The sequence below is a fragment of the Lagopus leucura genome, unplaced genomic scaffold (genome assembly GCF_019238085.1).
Source record: "Lagopus leucura isolate 7727_CA_CO unplaced genomic scaffold, USGS_WTPT01 Super-Scaffold_73, whole genome shotgun sequence".
Lineage (NCBI taxonomy): Eukaryota > Metazoa > Chordata > Aves > Galliformes > Phasianidae > Lagopus > Lagopus leucura.
In genome coordinates, this window is record NW_024962252.1 from 11,847,577 (window position 1) to 11,860,456 (window position 12,880).

At 36.4% G+C, this 12,880-nt stretch overlaps 1 protein-coding gene across 1 annotated transcript in view; it reads right to left on the bottom strand.

Moving 5' to 3' along the window:
- Window positions 1–12,880, bottom strand: part of SNTG2 (syntrophin gamma 2) — a 232,030-nt gene that overhangs the window by 58,460 nt on the left and 160,690 nt on the right. The window contains exon 10 of the mRNA XM_042890808.1: window positions 1,519–1,648. Coding sequence (XP_042746742.1) covers window positions 1,519–1,648 — 130 coding nt within the window. The remainder of the gene's footprint in view (window positions 1–1,518; window positions 1,649–12,880) is intronic.

The following is a 12,880-nucleotide window of genomic DNA, read 5'->3' on the forward strand; positions in this document are numbered from 1 at the left end:
CAATTCATTATTGTGATAGATAATTGAGAGGACCAAGAAAAATACTCAGTATAAAAAAGAGTACTGTTGCTGACAGGTTGCAAAACCATTAAGATATTGTGTCAGGACACACTCTACTGGGCATAGCACATTAGGAAAATAACAGACCCTTCCCATAATAAAATCTGCTTATAGCTGCTTTTTACTGATTTATTCACCTATATCCTTAAAGTGGCATGTTCTCATTTTAGAAAGTGAAAGAAACAGAAATGTGATTAGGAACTATAGTCTGGAATTGCTCTAAAAATATTCCCATATAATTTAGATTAGCAGAATTATCAAATAGCAATATCTATAATTTATAAAGAACATATCACAAGCAACTGTATTTGATTTTGTCAAATATATTGACTCAGTAATTGAATGTTTAAAAATAATTAATTTAATAAAAAAACTATTTTGGTCAAATGTGATTACAGGTAACTTTAGAAGACCAGAAAAATAACTTCTATTTATAATCTGGTTTGACCAAAGATTTATATTGAAACCCAATAAAAATTATACAGAATATAATTTAAAGAACTAAGCAACAATTACTCTAGAATAAAAAGTATCAACTAAAGATATCTACTCTATCAGATCATCTAAGCAAAATTACAGTCTGAGCACATCTGGAGAAAAAAAAAAAAAAAAAAAAAAAAAAAAAAAAGACTAAAACCAGTGCAGGCAGGGTGAGCTGCACACTTCCCTTCTCATCATTGATTTCTACCATTTCAGAAAGACTGAAATATATTTCCAATATAGAACATGCTTGAGTTGCCTGTTTAACTCTATAATTCATTCCAGGATCTTCAATAATTTCCAGTTGCTCTTCCTTGGAATAATAATGTCCTGTCCAAATAATGATTTTCTGTTTCTCCAGGGATTATTTAATACTTATGCTTGCAACAGCAAATGCCACATATAAATTTACAGCCTTAACTTACACCAGGATAAGCACCCTTACACTTTTGCAGGGAAGGATGAAATAATGTAATTTTAAATAAAACAACTAGAAAACTTACAGAGGTAAAAAAACCATCTCCCAGTAAGCCACTGTAAGTCACAGTTCACTAGCTTCTATTCTATTCCAGCTACTAGCTAGAACTTCCACACGCCTACTTCAAAATCAATACTCATTTTAAGAATGTTTTAATTGCAAAAATATAAACACAAACTATTTGGTCATTTCTAAAGCTTTGTGAAATGACTAGGAAGGATCCATATTTTTCCTTAAAAAGGCTTTAAAATCATAGTTAAAATCTGAATTTTTTACTGTTATTTGTTTTAACATAACACTGCAAGTCTTGAAAACTTCTTACTACTTCTGATTGATCAGACAACCACTTCCTGGTGCTTAATTTGTCCTTTTCCTTCCCATTAGAACACATTTTATATGTTTACATGTTGTATCTTACGTGTGAATTATTTTCTGCCCTTGGAAAATTAGATATAATTTTACAACATCACAGACAAGAAAATATGCAGAAAGTAACATACATTTTGCAGTGTCAAATCACTGATGTTAGTTGATATTGCTCTCAGCCAGTCAGCACTCTCCTGGGCTGTATAAAACTGAAGTATCCCAGTACTAACTCCATCAAGTGCCAGCACTTCAAATGCATTAGATCTGCAGTAAGAAGAAATATATCCGTAAAGGAAGATATGTCAGTTTTCTGAAACTGTCCAATATTTCTCAGTGTCTACAATATCTTAACAAGTTCTGAAAAGTCTTGAGGTTTGAATTTACAAATCAAAATAAAGGCAACAAAAAGAAGGATAATAATGGACAGTATCAGGAGCAACACATACAATAAAAGCTTTATCTGTACAAGCATCTATATGTGCTGATTATTTACTTCCCTTAAGTACATAGACTACATTTATTATTTCTGAACATAGGGTATTGTATTCAATAAGTATGCATTAGATCTTTTTGAACAAACATAAACATTATTGAAACCAAAATGCCTTTTCCTCTTCATTGTGTTTTGGTTTCATTTGCTAGTAGCATATATGCTGCAGCAAACTGCCTTCTTCAGTTTTAATGTCTATGATTGCTATATTTTCTATATAAAAATCTAAGCAACATTTCCTTTAAATTCTTTTACGATACAGAAATTTAAACATTGTACTCAAAAAATTCTTTAAATCATTTTTGAATGTAAGGAACTTTCTCTTAACAGCATGTACATACGCTAAGATCCAATTGCATTTTATTCAATTTTTATGCGTACTTTCTCTATTTACAACTTTGTTCTGCAGATGCCAATATCTTCCTTACTGTCTGCAGTATATTCAATACTATGCATCTATCTCTGAAATCCCACACATCTGGATGTTGGTGGAATGCATTTTCACATACTAAGACTATTAAAACTTTCAGAAGGAACAACACAAGTTTATTGGGTGGTAGCATGGAAGTACACCATTCTTTAAAATGTATGACATGCAATAGTTTCATCAATTAAACTTCAGAAAGCTGCACAGGTGACTTCAGTGCCCGTGGGTGTCATGATAATTAGATTTCATTTATATCCTTTTATAGAATCACAGAATATCCTGAGTTGGAAAGATCTGTAAGGATCATCAAGACCAATTCTGGGCTCGACGCAAGACCATCTCAAAATCAGGCCATACGTCTGAGAGCAGTCTCTAGACAGTCCTTGATCTCCTGTAGCTCAAGGCTGTGACCATTAATATAGGGAACCTGCCCACTACCATCTGGTGAAAAACCTCTCCCTAGTCCCCACCTGACCCTCCCCTGACACAGCTCCATGCTGTTCCATCAGGTCCCATCACTGCCACACAGTCCACATCACTGTGCAGAGCTCAGCGCTATCTCTCTGCTCCCTGTGAGAAGTTCAGGCCACCACGAGGCCTCCCCTCAGCCTGCTTTGCTCTGGGCTAAACAAACCAAGGGACTTCAGACCCTTGTCATATGTCTTCCTCTCTAGACCCTTCCCCACCTTTGTAGCCCTCCTTTGAACACTGCCTAAGAGTTTCATTTTCTTGTAGCGTAGCACCCAAGCCTGCAAATGGTACACAAGGTGAGGAAACACCAGTGCAGTGTAGGGCAGGACAATCCCTTTCCTCACCTGGCTGACAATGTCATGCTCAATGCACCCCAGGAAATGGTTGGCCTTTCTGCCTGCCTAAGCACACTGTTGACTCATGTTCAGATTACTGTTGACCAAGATCCCTTTCAGCAGGGCTGCTCTTTAGCATCTTATCTACCAACTTGTACTTATAGCCACTGTTGCGCTTAAGTATCTGCTGCATTTACACAGTTGATGTATTTATATTTCTGTGCTATACTGCTTTATTTTTGGAGCTAAACTAGAAGTAAACAAACTTGAATCAAGAGCACTATTAAGTTCTGGGGTTATTTAACCTGTGATTCTCTTATCTAAGGTGAAGTCCTCTACTATTTAATTTATAATAAACATCAGCAAAAGCATTCAAAGTGACACAGAGTGGTTAACAAACAGTTACTCACTCATGACTTACTGAAGGAGTTATTAAACTAACAGTCATAATAGAGTTCTGACGATGAATGTGAAGAATTAAAACTACAAGCTTGCTGAAAACAGTAATACAAAATACCCATCATATACAATATTAACAAGACCCCAAATTCTAATACACACATATATACATCAGCTGATATACTTTATTGTTAAAGTGGTATGCTTGCAGCTAGCAAAAAGTCCTTTGTCTGCAGGATTAAATCCATAATAGCTGATTCCCTTGTCTTCCTTTCATGATAGAATTATCATGGTATCTACTAAGACTTGACAGCAATGGCACAATTCTATGTCACTTTCATTTCAGCAGATCTGTTTCGCCACTTTGGAAAGAAAGAAAAGGTCAAAACAAATCCTTATATTGTCTTCTGGTGAATAATTGCCTCTTAAGAATACAGTTCCCTTTATCTAAAGCTCTCAAGAAGATCCCAACAGTGCAGTAATGGAAGTACTTACGGTATGATCTCTTCAACATCTGTCTGAGATGGGAGATCTATCTTTGCCTGTGCACTGATACACAGAGGAGCACGGAAACAAACTATCTACTGCCATAAAAGGAAGCCATTCACAATGCCTTCTTTAGATAATATTCTTACAAAAAGGCAGAACAATCCAGAGCACTTAACAGAGGCAAAAAAGCAGTCAGTTCTCCACTGAATCCACAGGGTCCCCAGATAATAACTCAGTTTCAAAAGATGCAATGTGAATTCCTTATCCCAGTGGCACAAAGTTATACAAGTTACTGATGAAATGAATTCTTAGGAGAACGACGAATGCAGCTAACACAAGCAATCATGTAAAAATCATGTTTGAAATAAAAATTGCTAGTCCCCGAGCAGACCACAAACTGCACACAATGTTTTAGATGCATGTATTTCAGATGCGACCTCACGAACAAAACACAGAGGGGAACAGCAAGTCCCTTGACCTGCTGATTTCGTTATTAACTGCAGCCCCATTGGTGGCTACCATTCATCACTGAAAACACATACAGCTGACTCATGCTGTAACCTGATTCTGCTGTGCTGGTGGTCACATAGTGTGGTGCAGGATACTGGGGCCTGTGGGGCCTCTGCTGATCCCACTGTGCTGACCAAGGCAGAAAACTGCTTTTAGCAAAAACCAGTTCTTCTAAAGCAAGCAAATGAAATGGAGACACCTGCTAGACACCAGTGCTAGCAGTACAGTGGTTTTGCTCTCCAATTTGCTCAACTTTACTGTGACTATTTCTTGTTTTCTATTACAACTGTTTCTCTCTACAAAGCCATTATGTATTGCTGTATGTAACTGTAACTTTTCAGACACTGTGGTCTGAAAAGTGTACTGTATAAAAAGCAACAATTAAAATCAAACATCAAAAGTAAAACAAAAGCTGAACAAAATGATGAATTTTTTGTTTCCACTTTAAATGAAACAAATGATAAATAATGCAATCACCAAGACAGCACTGGAATTCAGGAGGTAATAAATTCTAGAGGCTTAAATACCACGCTTTTCTCCATTTCATCAAAACAAACATGGAAAAAACAAGTGACCAGTAAACACCTACTCTGGTTAAATGACAACAATAAGAATTCCACTGAGTATCAACTAATAGCTTTGGGATGTCTCAGGATACAATAAAGGTGCATCATGAAATGACGTGTTTTTTTTTTTGTTTTGGTGTTTTCTTTTTGAGATCTCAAAGCCATCTTAAAACACAGATCAGGGAAATTCCCATGTCTTCTATTCCTCCTGTTATTGTACTATTGGTGAGAGGACACTACTGGTGAGGGGTCTGGAGCACAGGCCTTATGAGGAATGGCCGAAGTAGCTGGGATTGTTCAGCCTGGAGAAAAGGAGGCTCGGGGAGACCTTATTGCTCTCTATAACTACCTGAAGGGAGGATGTAGTGAGCTGGGGGTTGGCCTCTTCTCTTGTGTAACTGGTGATAGGACTAGAGGGAATGGCTCCAAGCTGCATCAGGGGAGATTTGGGCTGGAAGTTAGGAAATACTACTTCTCTGAAAGAGTGGTAAGGCACTGGAATGGGCTGCCCAGGGAGGTGGTGGAGTCACTGACCCTGGAGATGTTCAAGGAACGTTTGGATTTTGTGTTGAGGGACATGGTTTAGTGAGAACTATTGAAACTAGAACCAGAAATTAATGGACTGGAGTTCTTAAAGCCTGATAGTTTGAAAAATCAGAAAATGAATACTGAGTATAACTTACATACAACTATATATAGGGCTAGCAGGCTACAAATCTGAAACTGCAAATACCAGCAACCACAAAATACAGGGAAAAAACACATAATGGAAATCAGAAATGTAGGCAGTAATTTCTCTGTCCTCTTACACCGATTGTCATTTCAAATACACAATTAATATACTAACAAGAATTTTACCCAACTTTGAAGTCACTACCAAAGCTCATGGAACTCTTCCCTGCATGAAGCACAATACAAAATCTTTCAGAATACCAAAGCTTCCATTTCCAAAAATGCATCAACTATATGGAATTTTATCTTCTATACTATTTCTTCATCACAAAGCAGCAATCACTGAATATATCAATTATATCTTACTGTTGAACTGTTTGAAGGCTGAGGAAACTGGAGGCCTGTCAAGGGTGCGTTTCAACATCCAATGTCAGATACCATTTCTGCTTACATGTAATTTTTATGGGGAAATGAACAAATGCTGCAGACTTAAAAAAATATCTTGGATAGATAGAAATATTTTCCTTTTAATATTTCATTTAACACTATTTTTTTTTCAAAGCTTCCCTCTCTCCCCTCCCCCCATCTTTCTCTCTCATACTGCACCTGGCTATGCTATTTTTAACTCTAAATTGCATGAGTGTAAATAATAACAGTATCAAGAATGTTTGCTTTTCTGAAATTCTTGAAATTTAAAGTGAATTACCCTCATATTTCTTTATATTATTTTCAAACTTGGATCCTAATCTGTAACTGCTTCCTGAAAGCATTTCCACTAAACAGCATGAGGTGCTATCTTCTACGTTTATATCTCATGTTCACGGTGAACTGATGAATGAACCTGCATACCTGTCTGTTAGTTTGTCTACTGAATTAATTTATTTTAATAAAATAAAAACTATCTTAGCAAGAATGGCAGAGAAATAAATGGGCATCGGTAGACTTAGTTCTCTTCCTATTATTGACACTTTTTGACAATTAATGCTAACAGACTTTAATAAAACATAAAATGGCCACTGGGAGTTCAATACAGAGCAGTTAGCAAATAAAGGGATGTTACATCAAAATACTTTTCTAAGAGAAAATATATTCTCAGTGTTATCTGAAATGGGAAAAGCTGAATTTTTATGTTATTGGAGGCTAAGGATTTCAGCAAAAGACATTTTAAGATTTTCAGCGTCTGTGGCATGTGAAACAATCTTTCCTTTATTTTTATCTCAATGTACTATTGTTTTCCTTAATAAAAGCCTAAATGCCAGCCTGACAGCAGCTGTTTCATCTCAAATTTACTACCATGCTGATGCAGACAGACACATTTGATCAGCTTTGAATTTCCTCAGGTCATAACTCAGTCTTCCTGCTTCAATGATTTTTTGATGTCTGAATTCAATTTTTATTACTGTTCTTACAGTGTTTTCTAGTGGCTTGTTTACATTCCTGTATGCCTTTCTTACTAGCATTTCTATCTAGCCTGAAGTTTTATGGATTATGGAATGGAAATTCCACAAAAGACAATTGTCTGAATTAATCTCTTTGAAATTGTGTTTAAAAATATGGATTTTAGTACTGTAAAAAATATATAGCCTTATGTATTAAAAAAATTTGACAGTTTCTTACATAATCAGACAATTAACAGAAACTATGAGGCTAAAAAGCTACCAAGGTATTAAACAAACTTGGATCGTGTATCATGTTTGCTTTTTTTATGAAGAATTTGCTTACAGTATTGTAATGTTGTTTTATTTTATATTAAACACAGAATAATGAAGGAAGACAACTTGGAAGTGTCACAGACATTTTCTCTCTACAGATATTTTCTTTATCATTGTTCCACAGCAGCTGTATTGCATTAGATTTGTAACAACTCTTGCAGAAGAAAAAAGCAGAATGAGATGGGATGGTTTCAGCATTGATTAGGCCTCTTACCCTGTCCCCAATAAAATCCCACAAAAGGTTACAAAAGCACTGCTGATGGGAACTGACAAAGGTACTGTTGCCCACTAAAGGAGAGAAGAGTAGGATTTAGGTGTGAGATATTTGGCTTTGCTGAAGAGAGAAATAGCAGTGGAATTACAGTCTGCCAGACAGTATGCTTTACTTGTACTAAGTAGAAGCACAAAGAAAAATGTGCAGGAGCCATGCTGAAAAACAGGATCTGCTGGAATGACTGAGAGCCACATGTGGTGTCACTGCATGACTGCCCTCTCCTGAAAGCAACTTCGCAGAGAAGGACTTAGGGGTCCTGGTGAACAACAGGTTGGCCATGAGCGAGCAGGGTACCCATGTGGACAGGAAGGCCAATGATATCCTGGTTCCATAAAAAAGAGCACAGCCCAGCAGGGTGAGGGAAGTGATCCTTCCCCCCCCCCCCCCCCCCCAATACTCTGCTCTGGTGAGTCTGTATCTGGAAGATTGTATCCAGTTCTAGGCTCCTCAGTCCAAAAGACAGGGATCTTCTAGAGACTGTCCTGTGGAGAGCCACAAAGGTGATGAGGGGGCTGGAGCATCTTTCCTATGAGGAAAGGCTAAGAGACCTGAAATGGTTCAGCCCATGGAGAAGACTGAGAGGGCATCTTATCAGCGCCTATAAATAAGTGAACGGGAGGTGTTAAGAAAATGGGGCTGGGTTTCTTTCAGTGGTGCCCAGCAACAGGACAAGGGGCAATGGGCACAAACTTCAGGTTGTGGCAACACAAACACAGGAAGTTCCACATGAACACGAGGAAAAACTTCTTTGCTTTGAGGATTACAGAGTTTTGGAACAGATATTTACCAAGACAGATTCTGGAGTCTCCTTTTCTGCAAAACCTACCTGAATGCTACTGTGCAACCTACTGAAGGGAACCTGCTTTTGAAGGGGGTTGGACACAAGATCAAGGGATCTCAAGAGGTTCTTTCCAACTCCCAAGATTCTATGATTCTGTTATACTCTAAATATCTGTTCTCCTTTGTAAGTCTGCAGGACAGCGGTATCTCAGAGATATTCTGTGCCTAATTACAGTATGGACCTTATCCTCCTGCTGCCATCCATCTCAAGGCTTCATTAGGCTCCCTTGGAAAAGTAGTTCATAATTTCTTTATCATAGTAGCAACACCAAAGTTCTTTCATTCTTTTGCACTTTGAACTATTATGTTACATTCCATTTCCAATTATCTTAGCCTTTCATAACATAGTCATAACTCCTCTTCTGTACTGATGTCACCATTGATTTTAAATAATATACTTCTGTTTTCTTTATAATCAAGTATTCCTCAAGAGGCAATAATGTCCCTTCAAACCTTTACTTTCTTTATCATCTTACCTGTTATCAGGTGTTACTCACTCTCTCACCCTACTGCTGCATTTCAGTTTGGCTGTGATATTTCTTATGTAAATATTCATTCTTGTTTAATTCTTCTCCTCATATTCGCCCTAATCTTTAACAAAAAACTACAATCAAATTCAGTTTTTGTAACTCAGAATATGTTTAATTCCCACACCTCAATCAAGATGGCTTATTTCATTATTTTCTTAATTAAATACATAAATAAAGGCTTTTTGTTATCATACTGAAATGCTAAAATGGGAAATAGAATCTCTCTGAAAGTTTCTCTTTTAAGAATATAGTGAGCCAATAAAAAACACACACAAAACCCTGGAACAATACACTGCAGTAACTGCAATCTCCAGAATACCAGGAAACAGAAATTAATACCAAAATTGTTGTTTTTGTAGTTGGGATCATAGTCACAAGAACATCTAGGGCCTGGATAAAGTAACTTCTAGTTCACCAATTTCTTCTATTTAAATTACATCCTCAAAACAAGAAATTATTTTTCTTTCTCTACACTCATAATGTACAAGAAGTTATAGCTACCTTCACTTAAAGTTCCTGTCAATACAGCAAATAAAAATGATTATCTAAGACTATCTAGTAACTGCTGTAAGCACTATAGATATTTTCAAATAAGTATTTAAACATTCTGTAAGAAAAATAAAAATTATAAATGAATGGTACTACATTCTCCAACATCTATATTACTATTTTTTTTAGTATTAAAAATTTTAAAAAGCCCCAAACTACCCCATGAACAACAAGCTCTTGGGTGAGCAAGACATACTTATTTCACTTACACTGAATTTACTGATGAACTCCAGCAGTGAAAAAATGCTATGTACCCACACATGGAAAAATGGCAAGAACTGCAAAATGATAAAAGTAGCAGTGCTATATTGTAAAGGCAAGGTAACAGTAATTAACATAGTAAGTAATCAAAAAGAAGAAACTAAACTCATATGTTACAAACAAATATACTCTAATGACATCAACAATATCAATTACACTAACTGAAGGGGATTTGGGTAGTCAATACACTTATCTTCACACCTACTGAAGATATAACTATAAATGTGGGAAAGATTAATGGCAGCCAGCAGGTCAAGGGAAGTGATCCTGACTCTCTAGTCTGCACTGGTGAGACCTCACCTGAAGTACTGTGTCCAGGTGTGGAGTCCTCAGTACAGACCTGAGGTAGAGTGCATCCAGATGAGAGCCACAAAAATGATCCAAGGGGTGGAACACAAGGACAGGCTGAGAGAGCTGGGGCTGTTCAGTCTGGAGAAGAGAAGGCTCTGGGAAGACCTGAGAGTGGCCTTTCAGTATCTAAAGAGGGGCTCTAAGAAAGAAGGAGACAGATTCTTTAGCAGGCTCTGCTGTGATAGAACTAAAGGAAATGGTCTCAAACTGAAGGAAAGGAGATTTAGATTGGCTATAAGGAAGAAGTTTTTTACAATAAAAGTAGTGAAGCACTGGAAGAGGCTGCCCAAAGAGGGGGTGGATGCCTCGTTCTCAGAAATGTTGAAGGTTAGGCTGGATGGGGCTAAGAGCAACCTGTAGGTGTCCCTGTTCACTGCAGGGGAGTTGGAGTAGATGACCTTTAAAGGCTCCTACCAACTTAAACGATTTTATGATTCTATGAAAGAAGATGAGGAACATCAGATACAATTTTTGTCTTTCCTTTGAATTATGCTGTGATTGGGATGTTTTTCTTTTGTTTCATTACATGGAAGAGATGCTTCATACTCTTCGCAATGTATTTATTCTTCTTTAAATATAAGGTAGGAAAAACATTATTTAGTTTTTTTTTATTATTATTTTTGAAGTATGTCTGCTACTGACAAAATCTATCAGAAATATACTTGTGTTGTTAAATCACCAGTCTTCAGTCTTTGTTGGAAAAGTCAAATGAAAAATGAAATGTAATGAAACGTCAAAAGATAACTCCTTTTTCTTTCACTGAAAAAAAAAAAAAAAAAAAAAAAAAAAAAAAAAGAACAACAGTTGAACAGATACAGATGTTTCTGATTACCTCAGGATACAAAAGGTAAAAGTATGTCCTTTCTTGCCAAAGTTTCTGGAAAATTCCAGTGTATTTAAACGGAGGTAATTAAACAACATTTTTTAACCACAAAGGAAATAATGTTTTAATCTACTGAAATTAGACTAAATTCGATCTAAGTCACAAAAATTTATACTATAGTCTAATAAACAGCACTAGATATGAAACCTATTTCTAATTGAAATATGGTCAAAAATATTGAGATAGATGCTGGCATGCTATACATTGTTATACTCTGTATTTTTTAAAGTAAAGCCAACAAAAATATGTTACAGTAACGTATCAGATTCTGTTTGACCTAACAATGGGCAAATACCAAAAGAAGCATTACAACAAAACAAAGTCATGAAGAGAACTTGAGGGAGACAAAATGTGAAAAAAACAATACATAGACTCACAAACTCAATATTGGAAAAGAAGGTATTTTGTTTATGTATTTATGCAGATAGATTCCAAGTAAATATTCAGAGAACTGCAAAATTTGTCAGCTGGATCCATGTTACATTCAGGGAAATTGGCATGAATTCATTCATACGTGAAAGAAAGCAAAGGAATGTAGGTATGATTGAAAGGAGGACTGTTATACTGTCTGATGTCACCATTTATACTTACAATCTTGTGTAGGTTTTATTTCATGCAAAGCAGACTCTTCATTTTAGAGAGCAGTTACTGACATAAATGTTGTAATTTATACTTATATGAGCATGGATAAACATAAAAGAAAGACTGCAAGTAGGATAATACTAAGAACATGAATATGAATTCCAGAAAAGGAGAAAATGGGGTAATAGCAATCTGGTTCTATTAGATAAGAATAAACACCTTGCCCCCAACATTGCCTGGTCGTTATGCCCAAGGCCTAGTGCATACAGTGAGGTGCAAAAGACCTTGTCCTCTGGACTGATAGCAATCAAGATTTTACCAGAGACAGTTAATGACCACCACACTGTCTCAAACTGTGTGCTCAGAGAACTAATAGCAGACCTCTACTTCAACAGAGCCAATTCTAAGATGTATACTATAACCCAGTCATCTTACCTCATAAGTACCAAGCAGCTTAAGAATCTCTTTGAGATTCCATCTTGCAAGCAGCTGGCTGCACACCAGAATCTCTCCTTGAATAGAGTCACCTCTTGAGGTTGAGGTTACTTAATGCTTGCACAGAGATTAAACTGAGACACAGTGACACCTTGCCAACAAATCCTCAGTAAGAGAGTTATTGTTTTTTAAAGCTACACTTGCTTGGCTAAGATTTGATCTTAGATTTTTGCATCCTCCACCCGGTAGCAAATAGTGAAAGATATGTAGCCATTTTGAATCTTTTTAAGTCACTGCCATCACTGTTCAAGTTACCATGTTATATCTATTTTATATTAACAAATATCTTTCTGCTTTCCTCTTACAAGCAAAGTGTGCAGTGAACATGGGAATAACATTTGTAATTAATCTCACAGTGGTATTTCTTTAATGCTCTTTTAGATATTCTTGTTGGATTACAAAAATACACAAGGAATGTTTAGTACAACTAAAACACCATAGGATGCTGATCGTCTTTATGAAAGGATTCCATCTTATTTTGGGCTGTTTAATAACAACAGCAAAGATAACAGAACAACAGTAATAAAGGAGTGCAGTGTACATGAAATATATACGAGAGCCAGACGCTTCACAAGAGAATGCATCTGTCCAGGACTGGGACTGAAAGCATTAAGCTCCTCCTTCCTCGTGAAAAATATTTGTATCTGTGATGAGCTGAGG